At 40.7% G+C, this 17,340-nt stretch overlaps 2 protein-coding genes across 4 annotated transcripts in view; one reads left to right on the top strand and one right to left on the bottom strand.

Moving 5' to 3' along the window:
• The window catches only part of F13B (coagulation factor XIII B chain), a 323,209-nt gene that overhangs the window by 275,192 nt on the left and 30,677 nt on the right, over window positions 1-17,340 (bottom strand). The window lies entirely within an intron of this gene.
• Window positions 1-17,340, top strand: part of CFH (complement factor H) — a 30,293-nt gene that overhangs the window by 11,923 nt on the left and 1,030 nt on the right. For 2 of the 3 annotated variants that reach the window (XM_061465539.1, XM_061465541.1), the window contains 15 exons: window positions 1,948-2,127; window positions 3,640-3,840; window positions 4,405-4,581; window positions 5,689-5,865; window positions 6,940-7,119; window positions 7,262-7,435; window positions 8,275-8,457; window positions 9,859-10,041; window positions 11,371-11,535; window positions 12,738-12,917; window positions 13,834-14,040; window positions 14,648-14,824; window positions 15,439-15,615; window positions 16,604-16,780; window positions 17,116-17,298. In XM_061465539.1, coding sequence (XP_061321523.1) covers window positions 1,948-2,127; window positions 3,640-3,840; window positions 4,405-4,581; window positions 5,689-5,865; window positions 6,940-7,119; window positions 7,262-7,435; window positions 8,275-8,457; window positions 9,859-10,041; window positions 11,371-11,535; window positions 12,738-12,917; window positions 13,834-14,040; window positions 14,648-14,824; window positions 15,439-15,615; window positions 16,604-16,780; window positions 17,116-17,298 — 2,721 coding nt within the window. The remainder of the gene's footprint in view (window positions 1-1,947; window positions 2,128-3,639; window positions 3,841-4,404; window positions 4,582-5,688; window positions 5,866-6,939; window positions 7,120-7,261; window positions 7,436-8,274; window positions 8,458-9,858; window positions 10,042-11,370; window positions 11,536-12,737; window positions 12,918-13,833; window positions 14,041-14,647; window positions 14,825-15,438; window positions 15,616-16,603; window positions 16,781-17,115; window positions 17,299-17,340) is intronic. The other variant, XM_061465540.1, reaches the window with a different exon arrangement.

A 17,340-nucleotide genomic window follows, 5' to 3' on the forward strand; every position in this document is an offset into this window, starting at 1 on the left:
AAAGTACTAGCTCTGATCAACTAGTTGTAACCAAAGAACAGTTCAGAAATGATCCCTATTTCACTGATGGAGCTTCAGTAAGAAATTGTTAGTGTATGGTGCAACCTCTCAGAAATGACAAGAAATTACAAAAGTATCCTTCAAATTATCTTTCAAATGAAAATCCTGGCTTAAGTTTATAAACTGCCTTTCCAGAGTTGTTCAGAAATAGTAAGATAGTGTAGAAGGAATACTCTGAAGTTGACATGGCCATTTCCATAGGAGTTCAAGCAAATGTGAAGCAGCCCAATTTCAGAACATAAGTACTCCACTGATGACCATAAATGCATAAGCTAAAAATTACATTGGAGTTGTAGTGCTAAATTGTACATAAAGCTGAAAACTTTCTACACAGCCGTTATGTCAAGATCTGCGTACAATATAATAATTCATTAACCCTAAGAACCATGGACACAAAATGATGTATAAATGGAGACCAAAGTAACACAGTATGCATAAATCCTGCCACTGTCCATCACTGAAGACAGCAATTTGTTTAGTGTCATCAGAACTGCAGTTGCACAACCACATTATCCATGGTGTTGAAACTTCCCATCAGAAATTGGCTGAGAAGCTCTACAAATTAATATATTTACAAAGCTGAAACTCCTTCTTGCTTTCTAACTCCCAAATGCCTTCTGAGCACTTACTCGTTTAAGATGATAAATCCAGAATTTCTGAAGCTAGTCCTGTTGGGCATCATCCCTCTGGCTTATGGATCTTTCTTTAGTTTCATTCAACTACAGAACTTATAGACTAAGACTATATTAAAATCTCTCTCCAAATCCCACAAAGAGAAATGTTGTGTCCCAGTTGAAAAAATTTGATGTAAATTTGGTGGAAATCAGTTGTGGCTTGAATTCTCTTCAAGGAATTGCCAAATGTTTGAAACTGGAAAAAAAATGTTGGCAACAGGGCAACATTGTAGGCTGCTGTGTGCCACCCACCTTCCTGGGACCTCTTCCAGGAAGACTCCTTTAGAAATATAAAGTAGTCATAGTGCCTACTCAGTTCTTGACCTTTCTGCATCAAGATTAGCAATTATATTAATTAATATGCATTGCCTACAATTTAGCAACATGCTGCTCTTCAGAAATAAAACATTCTCCCAGGCACTGATACGCTGGGCAAAGATACTTGGGGCATATTCAGACACTGGTTCTGGATCCTACCGGACTTATCGCTGAACCTAGATGATTCAGCAGTACATGCATACAGCTGATTCACTCACCTTCACTCCACAGCAAGACCAAGCTGTAGTTACTTTATAGTCATTCCTCCCCAGCCCTGAGTGTGTTAGTGGTATTTTTGAAGCTCTGGTTTATAAATAATATGCTTTCTTGGCTTCTCCAAGCATAAAGATACCATGGGCTTTTTACAACAGCATTCCCATGTTTTCTCAGTTGTCAAAACACTTCCATTGTCAGTGCAAGACCCTAATCTTAATCACACACTCTTTGAAGGATCAGTTCCTAATTTAGAAGTACAGTTATTTCTCCATTTATAACCTGTCAATGAACCTGTCCTCCTTTGGGACAGTGTTCATTAACCAGCCCTGGAGAGCTGTGAGTGAGCCCAACATAGGTCATTTTGAGCTCCAGCTGAAAAACGACCTTCTGGAAAAGATGAATCAAATTCAGTTTGATCACTTCTAGTTCTTGCTCGAGCCATTCTCTTTGCAGTTTAGTCTTCTAATTAGCACTACGTTGGTAACAGCTGTCAGTCTTCTCTTACAGCACTGTATGTTTCTAAGAGTGGGAGAGAAATGTAACCTTTTTTTTTCCCTAAGAAACATCTTTTTAACAATTTTATGCAGTTATGGTCAATATACTATGCAAATAAGAACTTATGCAGTAAGTATAAACATGTTCTTCAAATTAGCAACCACTTTTTTCTCTTTTTATTTAGAGATTATATGCTCTCCCCCAAGAATTCCAAATGGGGACTTTAGACCTCCAGGAGACAACTACAGAGAAGGTGATATAATCACAATACAGTGTAATCCCGGATATCATTTTAAAACATTGACTGGCAGAAGCACAGCTGAATGCACCAAGAATGGCTGGGTGCCTGATCCAGGCTGTGTCCGTAAGTAGCTCTCATGAACAAAGACTCAATGTGTAGCATTGTTGGAAATACTTCAGTAAAAAGGAGGTCAAGAGAAAAACTGAAGAAGCATGAGAAACGAGCTGCTTATTCATTGTGCTTCTTTGTGATGTAAAGCTTCATTTGGTGGTGGAAAAATCATCTGCAGAAACAAGGGTATAATCTACACTTACATTATGTTATAAACACAGGTATTATCTATTACTGCATTTGTAAAGTATGTGTTAAAATGTGCTATAGTCAGCTCCCTGTCAGAAAGGTTTATGGCCCACCTGAGGAGTAGCATGCCAGTTAAGGTAAGAGAGCATAGTGAGTATTAAAGCATCCAGGCAAAAACAGAACATAGATAATGTTTGAAAGGTATCTTTCATCATAGTTATCACAGTTTTAGACTTTTAGGTGCTGTTGCATGTTAGTATATTATGAACAGTCACAGTTTTATTCTACCTATTATAGCCTGTCAGATAACAAAGCATGATATTCTTGATTGTTGATGAGTTCTTTCTTGGCTTAAACTTCCCTTAACTACAGTGATAGTTTTGCCCAGTAGCCACAGTATTAATGACTAAATAACTAAATCAGGAAGTAGTTTGATAATTAGTGAGCTATCACTCATTGATCTTTGGTCCCTAAAAATAAGAGGAAAACCTAGAATCTGAAAGAAACCCTGCTGAAATCTGTCTTGGGATGAACCTTTGGATAAGATTATTTGAATTACTCCCAAAAAAGTGCAGTTAGTATCTGTATTAAACTTTTCTCTATATGTTTGTGGGTTCTAAAACTCAGGTGTCATTCTGAGACCACTCATTATTGAATGGTCTGTCCAGTGGGTGATCTCCCCTGCCCCAGCATGAAGGTTTTGGCTTTGGGAGGAAATTACTTGCCATACCCGAGTAGGGCACCCTTGTAAACTTGAATGAAACCTTCTGGGAATCTTCCCCTTCTATCCTTGACTTGTCCCTGAAAAAGGTCAGTTCTTTTGAGGAAATGAGACAACAAAAGAAAAACATTACAGTTTTAAAATAAAAATGAGAAGAGAGAAGAGCTAGGAAGAACTTTTGGTGCAGGATCCTGAAAGTTACAAATTAAAGTGGTGACAGGAGTCATCTCAATTTTAAGAATCCACTGTTCAGTGTGTATATGTGAGCTAGCTGTCTGGGCTGCCACCATGGTCAGTATAGTAAATTTAGTTGAGACTTTTCTTTGTATTCTACAAAGATAGTGTCATCTCACCATATAGAATAAATACTCAGATTTAGCTGGATTTCTGTTGGTTCCATTGGAGTTGGAGGGGAGCAACACAGGCATAAGCACTGACAAAGACACCAGAAGCAGAGTGTGATTATTCCTGCGCTCCTTAGGATCTGCCAAGTTGTGCAGCCTTGCGTCTGTCGGTTTCAGAAAGCACTCAGTTGATGATGATGAATCTGAATTGTGCCTTGAGCATTTTGTCGTGCATGTGTTGATATTGTTGCTGTTAAATTCTATTTCAAGAGAAACCCTGTGACTACCCCGCTATAGAAAACGGCAGGTTATCTGACTCACTGGAGTACTACAAAAGCTATTACTTTCCAATGAGTTTTGGGCAGCACGCTGATTACCACTGCAATACTGGTTACTCAACTCCGAGTGGAAGGTACTGGGTTCGGATGGTCTGTTCTGAAAGAGGCTGGTCTCCAGAGCCAAAATGCTTCAGTAAGTGCATTTCCATTATATGCTCAATTCTGTCATAGTTATCAAAGGTCTGTGCATCAGAAATTGTGCCGATGGAGCACAAGATGGAACAAAGAACAGTTTGTTAAAGTAGAACTGCTTCAGTTGACCCCTGGAACTGCACCCAGACTGTAACAGTATTAGTATTATAACTGCAGTATTGCTTCAGCCATCTTCTTTGTGCTGAAAATCACTCAGGGTAGACATCACCATTTTCAGCCAGAGCCGACTATCCAGAGCTCATGTATATGACTCTAGATGCACTGAAGTTAGCTGAGCTTGCTTATGAGCAACTAGGTAAGCAATATTGCTTAATAGACCACTTCATAGCACCTTATGTAGTGACTTGCACTCCTGTTGATGTGATTCATCAGTCTTAAGGCAGTGCAGCAAAACATGCTTTCATTTCAGTTTGAATGCGAATGTCTTCTGGGGTTGAAGGCTACAGAAGGGTGGCTGTTTTTTGCTGTGTTCCTAAGAATTAATTTACCTGGCTTCTTGCTGCCAAACGAACTGTGGTTAAAGGTACTTACCTTCCTTCTTTAGAAACATGTCAAGTCAGACGCCTGGAAAATGGTTATTTCTCAAGTAGCCAAAGCATTTACAAGGAGGGTGAAAGAGTTAAATATATCTGCAATGATGACTATCAGACTGAACATGAAGATGGGGAAGTCACATGCACAAAGGGTGACTGGTCACCTCGTCCAAGATGTATCCGTAAAAGTGAGTGTCCTTGTATTTTGTTGCCATTTCTAGCTAAAGCCAGTAAATCTATCGTCACATCACCTATATTAATCCATCACCACTCTAAGTCTAGGTGCTCCACAACTGGAATGCAATGTTGTGATTCTCTCAACTGTCTCGTGCGGCGCTCATTCCCTGCATGCAGCTGAGGTCGCTCACTATGTGCACAATGTAACCCTGTAAAACATCCACATGTGCTTCATTCAGGTCTCTGTAAGCTCTGGGATGTCAGCCATAGTCTCTTTGTCTTCAGTAGTGAAATCTTGTTCTAACATAGTAATATAACACAGAGTCATCATTCCCCTTGCACAACTTACGTGTAATGTGTCTCCTTTCAGCCTCCCACCATGCCACCTGATCCTTGTTTCTCTTGCTGCCTTTCTAGTCAGCACCATACTGGAAGGGTGGGGGAATAGGAAGGTTACCTCTCCAAACTCCAGCTTTCGCTCCTAACTTGCACCAAACTTGAAATTGCTAGAATGTCTCACAGTGACTTTAAATACTTTAGATAATGGTTTCATAGAAAGAAAATTCAACCTGACTTCTCTTGAGCTATAAAAATTTTTTTAGGAAAAAATTCCACCCTAAAAGAGGCACTGACTACAGAATGTTTCATGCTGCCTCCCACCGAGATCTTGAGATAGCAATGAGCCAGCAAAATAAAATCTTATGATTCCTAGGCTATTGCGGGTATCACTGACATAAACCCCCCAAAACTGATCTGGAGCTTAAACTTTTGCAGCTCTTGCACTAAAGTATCGTTAACTCTGCTCCTCGCAGTGAAATATATCCTCAAGAGTTCCTCAAAGTGGTTGTTTTTTTCCCTGTCTTGAGTTACTCGACTCTCTAGTGTCAAATATTGCTATTTGTTGTGGTGTTGATTTCTGAAAATGAAGAAACTCTTTCATAGAATGGTTTATTAGTAAGGAATTTGGCATACTGTGAAAGTTTTCTTTCAGAATACAAGACCAGGCCCTGTCCAACCTGACCTTGAATGTTGCCAGGGTTGGGGTATTCATAACTTCCTTAGGCAACCTGTTCCAGTGCCTCACCACCCTCACAGCAAATTCTATCTGTCTCTTTCAGAAAAGTGCCAGACTGCCTATTTTGACAATGGCTATTTCTCCTCGCAAAAGAGAGAATATAATATACAGGAGAAAGTCAACTACCGCTGTCGCACTGGCTTTGTAACTCCAGAATTACGAGAAACAGGAGCCACGGAGTGTCGAGAGAATGGCTGGACGCCAGCTCCCAAGTGCAGCAGTGAGTAGTGTAAAGTCTTCAGAGCTCCCTGTCACCATCACAGGCACAGACATGATGTACAGAGCTTTTTGTCATCTAGAGACAATTTTCACTGAGCAGAGGGAGACTCAAACCAGCAACTGGTGCTCCAGAGATTGACTTTTCTGGGGCTTCAGGAAGTAAAATGAGAATACGTAAAGGGAGTGACAAAGGCAGGAAAATATCTACTGTCTTCTAGGCGAGCTGTCGAGCTGTCTTTTTGCACCTCTGTAGTACAAAGTAGGTGGCAATCACTGACCTCACGAGTGATTCTTACCTGATACAAGGTACATATGCCCAAATTTACTCCCAGTTCTCCCACCTTGCGCAAATGGAAGATTTATGAAGAAATGCCTGTGAACCAAGGGATTCTTCCATAAACTTTCTTCAAGTGTGACCAAACTAGAGAAAAATGGGGTTCATTATTTAAAAATATGTTATCCTGCATAAAAAGCACTATGTGTATGGCTGCCCTGGTGTCAAAAAATCCATTTGTAAAAAACACCTGTGTGCTTTTACCTGAAAAGGCTTCCATGCTGGTGTTGCCTTTATTCTCTTTGGGTCTTCTTCCTCTCCTGAATATGGGTAGGAAAGACAAGACTTAATCTCCCTGTGTTATCATACCAAGGCTTGTAATATTGACCAGCTTTAGCTGATATCTTGTCCTTTTATTTTAGGTTGCCTTTACCTAGGATTTTGTGCCTTTTTTTCCTACCCTGCTCACAAATGATGGTGGGGAACAAGAGTGCAAACTGTTTGCTATGACACCAATCAATCATAATGAAAATACGTAGTAAAGGGAGTGAATCTAAGGAGGAACTATTTATGCAAGATACTACTTCTACACACCTATTTCTGAAAATTAATGCAATAGATTATCAATATGCTATATACAATACTCTACATTCATATTTTGACAATGCAGAACTTCTAATGTTTCAAATATACTGAGTAGTTCAGTAGGCTAGCACACACTAAAGCACCTACAGAAATGGTGCTTCCAAAGAATGGTGTTTCTGGATCACAAAATGCGCTAACTTTTGTTTTATTCCACAGAGTCATGTAAAGCACCTCATGTGGACATTTTGAATTACCACGCAGATAGAACTGTGTTCATGCCTGAAGATACAATTGAGTATGCATGTTGGGAGGGGTATCGACCTGCAAATAATATGCCAACTGGTACCGCAAGGTGTGGCATAAATGGTGAATGGAATCCAGAGCCCCAGTGTCTTGGTGAATATTGTTGTACTTACGTAATTCTCTATATATTTTGTGAAGCTTTTTTCTTAAAGATTATTTTTTGTTTGTTCTGTTTAGCATTTTGTCTATTTTTTGTAAGGTGCACATTATATGTTAAAATATTTTGTCTTTGTAGCAATCGAATGTGAAATGCTGACATTGCCCAATGGAGACTTTTCTCCCAAGAAGGGTAAATACCGCAATGGAGATGTTGTGAAATTTACCTGTACAAACAATTACGTGAGAGTGGGACCTGCTTCTACTCAGTGCTATTACTTCGGATGGTTTCCATCACCACCTGTGTGTAAAGGTAATTATTCTGTTAACTTTGGTAGGAAATAGATGAAAATGCTTGGGTCCTAAAGTCTTCTGTGGACACCTTCTATAAACCAGTCTTGCTCCCAGGAAAAATTATCCCATCTTTGTCTCTAAAAGGGCAGGAACTTTGGATCATTTCATGTGTTTTGCTGTTTTATGTGAAAGATTCTGAACAGTTGAACTTTCAGTGCTGAACTTTCAGTTAGCTTTAGTTACACCAGCTGAAGTTTGGCAAGAACTGAAAGTGAGCTGGTAAATGAATTGTACAAAATTCTGCTCAGGTTATTGACTATAATGTGTGAAAAATTACTTATTTTTTTTTTTAAAGCATAAATAATGTGCAGCATGGCAGCCAGGAGTGATTAGTCTGAGTAATGTCCTCTCTTACTTTATCCTAAATGTGCTACATTATGCCACTGCCTAAACGTTGATACTCATCAGATATTATACCTTCTGTACCTTTTTTTGATCACATGACACTGAAAGGAAAAAAAGCTGTTTTGGAGACAGCTGTTTTGACACAGAGCTAGTTATTATTAAAAAACTGGGTTAGTTTTATCAATCACTTCTTTTATCATAGCAGGCAATTGACAATACATGGAAATAAGAGAGTATAATGAGCCAGGATGATGCTTATCTGTTTATGATCTCCAGCCCAGCACAAATACAGATGTTCAAAGACATAAGCCAATGACCTGTTTAACCTCTTCTACTGATTTTTCTTAACTTTAAATTACAAGTTCAATCTATTTTATGTAGCACTTCACATAAAACTGTGCTAAAAGTACTGGGTTAGTATGTTAGAACATAGATTTGATCTCTTGATTTCAGTGAATGCCAAAGGCTGTGGACCTCCACCTGAGATTACCAATGGAAGTATTGCTGATGCCTCTGTGAAACGGTCTCATCATGGGGACAGAAAGACATATCAATGCAACAGTGAACTGAAATTGGTTGGATCAAAGGAAATAGAATGTGTTGATGGGCAGTGGTCATCTCCTCCGTCTTGCATTGGTAATCTATGTAACTCCTACTTGTGAGAAGTCTGTAATTCACTGTGGGCTAATACTTCACAGATATTTTCACAAATAAAATTACATATTTGCAGGTATAATACATTGTGTTCAAAATCATGTTATGGCTGAAAAGTAAATACACACTATGTAGTAAAGCCAAAACCTTATTAGTAATATAGTTGAAATCTTAGCAGTCCAATAAAATAATTGCTGTGATTATAGGAAGAAAATAAATACGTAATATAGAAAGAATAATTATAAATATATAAATAGTACAGAATATCTATGTAATGCAAGCAATTTATAGTATACAATTGCAATTGTTATATGCACACTTTCTCTTATTTACCCCCTTTTCTGGAAGAAAGTACCCACTTTCTGTGATGTCATTAGGTGGCGTACATCAAACGTGAGGGTACCAGTGTCAATGACAGGAGCTAAAAAACTGCTTGTGCAAAACTACTCTTTGCTTGTTCAGACAGCGTCTCAGAGTTAAAGTAGAATGGAGTATTCAAGCAGAAAATCTGTAAATACAGAAAGTAATTCAGGGCATTCTTATGGCACAGGATGATCTAACAGCACAACCAATAAAAGGCGCAGGTTTTATAGACTGATGTACTCTGTCCCTATACATATGCATTCTGGCACATCTTCCATGAGCAACACTGATTGATTAAAACTGTTTAGCATGGAGCAGAGGCTTGAAAGAAGAGGGGTCCAAACCTGAGTTCAGATTCAGTTTTTGAGTTTATCATGGGTCTTCCCTCTCCCTCATCCAGAGCAGGCATACGCCCTTATTCCCCTTTTGTGACTTTTTCCTGTTCAAAAAAACTCAATACTCACTTGCTGCCCTAATGTGTGCTGTCACTACCACTGCAACACTGACAGCCCAAAGCAGGAACCTTCCTGTTGTCACACAGAGGTGACAGCACTGCAGCCCTCTAAGTGATGATACTGTGATTTACAGTTCTTGTAATAGTACTAACTGCAGGTGCACATTACAAATGTGTAGCTGTATAATCAAATATAATTTTGACTGATGAGATCCAGGTGAGCTGGATTGATCCCACTCAGGGATCCACATGAGCTGGATTAACTGAAGGTTTTCTTACACTTTAGGGTTTATATAACAATGAAAAACAGATTGGGGAAATTACTGTTAGCCGAAGGTACTTGTGGAGCATGCTGTGGAGTTACCACAGTGATGGAAAAGGAAGGGAAAAAACAGGAGAGGGATTTAGCACACTGACTAAAGGACATACGTACTCCAGCTGCTGTTACAATTAATGGGAGTAAGTTTGCCTCATGAAATGCAAATATAGTTATTTTTATTTAAGTTCTTTCAGTATTCATATATGACTCCAGTATTATTGTGGAATACTTCTGCTGTTTTCAACAGAAGACAAAATGCCATGTGGATCTCCTTCCTCTATTCCAAATGTTGTTCTCCATCAGGAAGACCAGCCGCAGTTTTCCCATGGTGATGAAGTAATGTGTGGATGTAAAGAAGGCGCTGGCAATTCTGAGGAAATGAAAATAAAATGTCTTAATGGGGAATGGGAGCCTTTACCGCTTTGTGTTGGTATGCTACATCCATACATAATATTTCTGTAATATTTCAGATCTGAGTGAAACATAAATCTATTTTAAAGTTGAACGATTTCAGCTAGCGATTCATAGCCAAAGCTACTATAGTTTCATGCATCTCAACTAAGTCCTTCATCCTGGAAAGACTCCACACCTACAACTCTGTAAGCACTCTGAGTAGGTTTGGTGAAGGGAATGGACACTTGCACAGTGGGTAAAATCAAGTATAGGTGTACAGGTGTGCATCCTTGGTATATGGTGGCTTTTACCCATTTTCCAGTGTTCCTCCCTAGTAACAACCTTTCAGAAGCCTTGGGACATACCTGCAATAAAGTAGCATGCCTGCTGCATTAATTACTTGTAGTTTCATGTCTCTTTGTACTACTTTGATTTTTGAAACCCTACTGGGAATTAAAAATTACATTAGTAACCAAAGTGTGCTAGGCTTATCTCATCCTCACCATTTTTATGTGGATTAGTCCTTTTCGCTTCGTCAGTAGTTTTCTCTTTTTTCACATATTTCCATTTAGTTTTGCAGTGCATAAGTTGAATGAAAATAATGCCTTTTACAAAGATATAGACCAAAGCCTTTTCCTAAGAAAAAGAAAAAAATTACATTAGAGCCAGTAATTTAAGAAAAAGTCAATACTGGACAAGAGTAACTCTTGCCTGTGAAAAATCACTCTAGCCAATTGCTTGTCTTTCTTTAACAGAACGCATATATTCAGTTCTAGGTTCCTTCTTTATTCTGAAGTCATTTTATATTCATCAGTGATTTGAGACCTCTGTGCCTTTATTTACAATTACGCTGAGGTTTGAATCAGGCACAAAAGACGGTCTGATGAGCTTTCACAATTAGCTTGTGTTCTGACTCTCAGAATCACTGGTAGAGGGCGTTAAGACACAGTTATGACTTAGCAACACTTCCACAGGAGATTGATAACCTGATACATATACAATGTGGAGTAGTACTTCCTTTATGCTCCTGCTTCTACAAGCTGCTTCTTGCTCATCTTACTATCATTTTATAGTCTTAGGGAAGAAAAGGATTATTAGGTTTTGTATTGTTTACTGCACTCAACAAAAGGGAAACTGCCAGCGTAAAAATCAATGCTGTGTGAGGTGGAGCAGCCTCATCTTTAGACATCTGGAGCAAGCAATCATTCTGTTACTGTAATCTAGGTATCTTAGGGGTTATCTCACAGTACAGTAAAAAAAATAACTCTTTCACATGGACATGCATTAGGAAACTGATGACCTCTTCATCACAGAATACATGTGTATGTTTTGGTGTTTTCGCTCTTTTTGTTGATTTTTTTTTCAGATCCATCCCCTCAGTGTGTTCTTCCAATGGGTATTGAGCTTCGCAAGTCAAAAAAGGAGCTTGGGTCCCCTGGAGTTATACGTTACACATGTACAACAGGTGACAGAAAGATTAAAAATGCAGCTTGCGTGTCTGGAAGATGGTTACCGGAGATTGAATGTACAGGTATGGGTTTAGATTTGCACACAATTTCTTCTTTTTATGGAGGAATGATAAATGCTTATTATTAAACCTCCTTAACGTTGCTGTGTCACTAGTCTGATATAGGAATGCTTACATATACACTTGTATGTGTGCTTACTCAGTGATATGCTAAGGGATAGTAATGAATAATTACGGCAATCATTTAAACAGTTAACCGGGTTTAGAGATGCATGGCTTTAGTGAGCCAGACATAGTTATGTGTACTCTGATAGTGGAACAGTTGTCACTGCCACTTCTGATGTGAGGAAAGACACAATGGCAAATTTAAACTCAGTTCTTCAAAAGGTCTTTACTGTGGTGCAAATGAGAGTAGCACATAGCTGAAGCTCAGGCCAAAGTTCCTTTATTTTCTGGAAGCACTCAAAGCTTTTCTAGTCCTGATTTTGCCTTTTTTTTTTTTTCAATTTCCTCCTATTTTTCCCTGTTTCGCAGAATATTGCCTGTAGAAGGCGTGACTGTGAAACAATCATCACCTCACTGCCTGCTTTGATTATGCCAGATTTACGGGAAATGATGCATAGAAGTGGGAGAAGTAGACAGAGAGGCAGTCACTCAAGGGAGCATTCAATTTCAAAAACAAGTTTTCTGGAGCCACTAGAAGCAACAAACCAATTGCCGGAGGTCTCCTCCAGATCTTCTGAGATCTACCTCCTTCCCTCCCTTTTTCTCTACCTTGGTAGGAGCAGCCCTTTGTTCCTTGAGTGGCAAAACTGAAGTTTATTTCTTTGTTTCCATTTGTGATTCTTATTTAGCTCTGTTACCAGATAAGTCTGAAGAAAAAAAACAAACCACAAAGTGAAACAAAACGAAACAAGAACCTCAAGAGCTGGTCCAGTTTTCCTATGTTCACCATAGAGAGGAACATAGAAAGCACACAAGAGTGTGCAGCTGTTTGTAAAGGAAAGGAAGGACTACAAAAAGCTCAAGCTTTAACTGGTGTAGGCAACGGTCTTCTATAAGTAGGAAAGCACATAAGCGTCTGAAGGCAGCTCTGGCGTTTCTGAAGCAGAGCAAAATGATCATGATTAATATAAATGAAAGCTTGAGATAGCTACTGAAGTATTATCTACTGCCAGTGTTTTCCTGGTTGTTTGTCTTGTAATCTGCAATGAACCATTCTACTTTATCTTATGTTTTGTTATAACACGAGTATGTCCCCTTAGCTGAGGAAAGCTCATGCCCACCTCCACCTCAGCTGCCTCATGCTCAACAGACAACAGTTGGAAGAAACTACAAGAATGGGAGTAAAATAGCTTTTTCGTGTCTGAAGAGTTTCCAGCTCGTTGGCATGAATGAAATAACATGTATAGAAGGGAAATGGCAATCACCACCTCACTGTGTGGGTCAGTAGTGGATTCTTTTTTCCTATTTATTTTGTTATGAATTTGTGTGTTATGCATTTACCATCATCATTAACAGGGGAATGGTAGTGTTTATGTTAATATTATCATGAACAGGTAACTGCAGAAAAGCAATAGAACAAAGTTGCTAAAGAAAGTGCAGTTAACCAACTGCTGGAGAGTAAATCTTTTCATGTACACAGACTTACCTATCTGAGGTGGGAAATGCAACTTTCAGGCAGACCCTCAAGAGCTGTGTGTTTATTTGTTTGTTTAGTATGATGCAGAATGAATTGGCACAGTTTTTACTGGCAGCATTTAATAGTGTCATGTTGAAAATATCAGTATTATTTTTTAGTTATAGTAGTAGCAAACTTTGGTTTGGAGTTGAGATTTCTCTTTCAGTTTTTTCAGCTTCACAGAAATTTAATCCATTATATGTATCAGGAAATACATTCTAATACTTCATCATTTCTCTTCTCTTTTTGATTTTGATTTTCATGTCATCACAAAACTCCTCAGAACATTGGTGTAACTTTGTGAATGGTGGAAAAACGTAATGGCTATCATTCTAGAAACTCACCTTCAGTGTCCCCAGACAAGATAATGTCTCTTCTATTTCTCTGCCTATGAAATGTTCCCTGTTCTTCATGCAAAGATGTAACTGTATCTCTTTGCTTTGAACTGGAAATGGCTTTAATTTGGTTGAAAGGAAAAGAGAGAAACCCCACATAGAACGGAAAGGAGAGAAGGAGAGAAAAGTTTGGCTCTGTGTATGTTATCTATTTCTTCATCGTCCTTTCAAGCCAATTAATTTAAGTTTAGGTTATTTCTTTTTCTTTCCACTTTTAAGATGGCACATGCCATTGGGATATTGTCTTACATTTATTCATCTTTGTTTTCTACATATATGTTTTAGAAAGACCCTGTTTTCCACCACGACCCATAGAATGCGCTGATGATCCCAGGCTGGAAAATCAAAACTTAAAAATTAAAAAAGAAGGGAAAACAATTTATCTGGCTGGTGCCAGACTAAATTATACTTCTCGTCCTGGATACAAGTTAGACGGACCATCAGAGATAACGTGTTCTATGGGAAACTGGACTTCAGCTCCTACGTGCTTGGGTAATATCAACAAATACTTGGGTTTTTTGAAGTGCATTTAGCCATGAGATAGTAATAATTTGAAACAGGAGGTTCAATAGTAAGTGCCAGTAACTCCTTATTTTGCAATGGAATCTTATCAGCATCATGGATGTCTTCAGAGCAGTTCTGACTGGATATAAAACTGACTTTTTAAGTTCAGTTTAGCTGTTAAATTTTCTCTCGTACTCATGCAAGCTATGTTCAGTTCATATCTCTGCCAGGTGGACCCTGGACACATCCTCACAATGCAAGGTTCTGTTTACTACACTGAAGCCTAGGAGCTGCTTTGGTGCTTCAGTGGTGGAAACCTCTTCAGTGTAGTAGGGGACAGAAGACTTCTTTGTTAAAATTTTGCCTGGCATGGTTAGGAACAGGATCTAAATATTTCAGTGGCTGAAGTCCATGCCTGTTTAGAGGAATGATTATTTAATCTTCCACATGCTACCTATTACATGAAATCCACTGTTGGCAGATGACTATGATGATGTTAGAAAAAGCTCACTAAAGCATCTGTTTGGTGCAAACAGTACACGCAATTGTATGTCTATCACACTAGCACAAGCATCAGCTTTCTGTGTCTTTACAGAAATGCCATGTGGAAGTGTTCCAAAAGTTGCCAATGCTCAGACAGAAGGCAGAAGCAAGGACGTTTATGAGCCTGGTGAAACAATTCGCTACCAGTGTGATGTGGGGTTCCTGATTGTTGGCCCTCCCGAAATTATTTGCAGAGAAGGAAATTGGACAGCACTGCCCATTTGTGAAGGTATAGGTTCTGCTTCTAACTAGTCCATGATCCTTCTTGGTCTTTCATGTTGTGAATTAAAATAGTTTCAAATCGGGCATGCAGGTGAGTCTGGCCAATAGAGCCACAAGGTGGCTTGCTTTGGATGGGCTGCTACAACTCCTCTTTTTCTGGCTCCTGAGAAACAAAAAGCAGGGTCTGTCAGCAAAGAAACGTTTCCTCTGTGGGCAAAAGCTAGTAGCTGAAGTTCGTCTCTGCTGAAATTAGGTAGGCAGAGGATTATGGAGGGATGGATGCAGGCTGCCAAGCACATTGGTTGCTGAAAGTTACATTCAAACAGTAAATAAATCACTTAACTCTACAGCACTTTGACACATGATGCTGTAAGGTGCCAGTCAGCACAATCGGTGCAGAGATTGGTGGATCTCGGCCACTCCTTTGCTCTTTTAGTCGCTCTAGGCAAAAATAGTGTTATGTGGCAAAACAGTGCAGAATGAAGACCATAACATCTTAATTTCCTACATGTAGAAAATGATCTATAGTACACAAACTGCTTTTGTTCTTCAGGAACAGTAATGCTCTGGAATGCAACACCTGTGATTTTCATATTGCTCCTGCTCTACTACTCTTTTCAGATGTTACTTGTGGAGTTGCACCTGAAATTCCCCATGCGTACATCACAGGCACTCAACAGGAGAGGTATCTGCCCGGTGCCAGAGTGCACTTTGAATGCGAAAGCAATTTTCAGATGATGGGTGGAAATTATATCACGTGTACAAATGGAGAATGGTCACAAGCACCAACTTGCAAAGGTAGGAATCCGTGCTTTGGTATCGCCTGTTAGCACAGAGGGGACAGTTTCCCTAAACGCTAAAGACTTTACCATTTGTACTCCTCTTCACTTTGTGTACCACAGCTTAGTACTTGCTATTCCTTCCTTGAGCGTCACTTTACTTTAGCTTAATGCTTCTAGAAATACTGGGGATCTTTTCATCAGTGCCAAAAATGTCTTGGAGAAGCAGAGCCTAAAATGTGCTGCTCTGTCATTCTGCTGTACGATGCTGCTGTTTCCCCAGAGGCTGCCATTTAGGCCTCCCTCTGTAGAAAGACGCATGAGGGCTCCTCTGTCCTGTCCAAACCCGCCAGGGAGCACCTGAATGGAAGAAGCAGTAAGGGAGGGAAACGCTTGCTCTTCTCCAGGGCTCTGCTCTGACCGATGCGGATCCCAGCAGAGACTCAGATCTAAACCATGGCAGATCTGCTGGGGCCATGAAGTGGGAAGAGTGCTCCCGTGACAAGGAACCATCAGGAGCTGTGCTCCTGTCCCCTGCCCAAGTCTGTGGCTGCGCAGGATGAACAAGAGCTCCTTGGCTTCAGCACACCTCCGTGGAGCTGACTGCGCTCACCCATCCCTGAGCAGCGCTGATGAGCTCATCCAGTGCTGCCACTCCTCCAGAGCTCTGAGCTCCGCAGAGCGCCAGCTTGGTGCTGCCCTGTGATTTCCAGGCATTCCAGGGCTCCCTGGGGAGGGACATGGGTGCGCAGGAAGGCCGGTGTGGCTTCTCGTGCAGCCAGGTGTAGCTACAGAAACACTGGCTGTTTCTGGAAGCTGTCACTGACCCTGCCTTCTCCTGAGGGTCCCAGAAAGAGAGTTCTCTGTCACTCCATTGCTACCTCCACAGTGAGTTCCTGGAGCTGTGACCCACCTGAGGCAGAGAATCCCAGCAGAAATAGGAGCAAGGGTGCAGAGGGGAACAGCTCAACCCCTGCAGCCGTGACTGCAGCCGTGTCTCGTTTCAGATGTGACGTGTAAACCTCCTCCTGAAATCGCTGGCGGGAAAGTTCAAGGTGTTAAGAAGTCGAGGTACTTGCCTGGGGAGAACGCTCGCTACCAGTGCTGGCGAGGTTTTGAGATGACCGGGGCTCCCACTGTAGTGTGTCAGAACGGGACCTGGACAGAGCTGCCAACGTGCACAGGTGATTCCTCTCTCTTTCCATGCAGTCGCCTGTGGGCGAGACTGTCCTGGAGCTGACGCCGGGGCATTTACTTTCCCATTTCTGTCCCGTTGCTGTGCGCAGACCCAACGTATCTGGCGCAGACCCGACGTACCTGGTGCTCCCAGGAAAAAGCCCTTCGGTGGGCTCTGTTCAGATGAGGTTTCCAGCCGTGAGACCCAAGTGGCTTCAGTTGATAGGGACACATCTGGAGAATTACCGTGGGGCTGGGAGCGGTTGCTGGCCAGGCCTGATTTTGAGAGGCAGCCCTTGACTTCCTGGGCTTTCTCTCTGATTGACTGGGAATTTCCTTCCAGGGGAAGGTGGGAAATGTGGCTCGCCTCCGGTTATTGAAAATGGAGACCTTCTGTCCTTCCCCATGCAAGAATACCCGGAGGGTGCAACTTTGGAATACAAATGCCCAGACTTCTACGTCCTGGAAGGATCTCCGTCTATCACCTGCACTGATGGGCAGTGGACAAGCCCCCCAGTTTGCTTAGGTAGGCTGAAGCATGTGCTGGGCGGGGGGGGAAATGCTACAT

Source organism: Pezoporus flaviventris, unplaced genomic scaffold, assembly GCF_033815535.1.
Source record: "Pezoporus flaviventris isolate CSIRO_AGI_PZ_B2104156 unplaced genomic scaffold, CSIRO_AGI_Pfla_v1 ptg000040l, whole genome shotgun sequence".
Classification (NCBI taxonomy): Eukaryota; Metazoa; Chordata; class Aves; order Psittaciformes; family Psittacidae; genus Pezoporus; species Pezoporus flaviventris.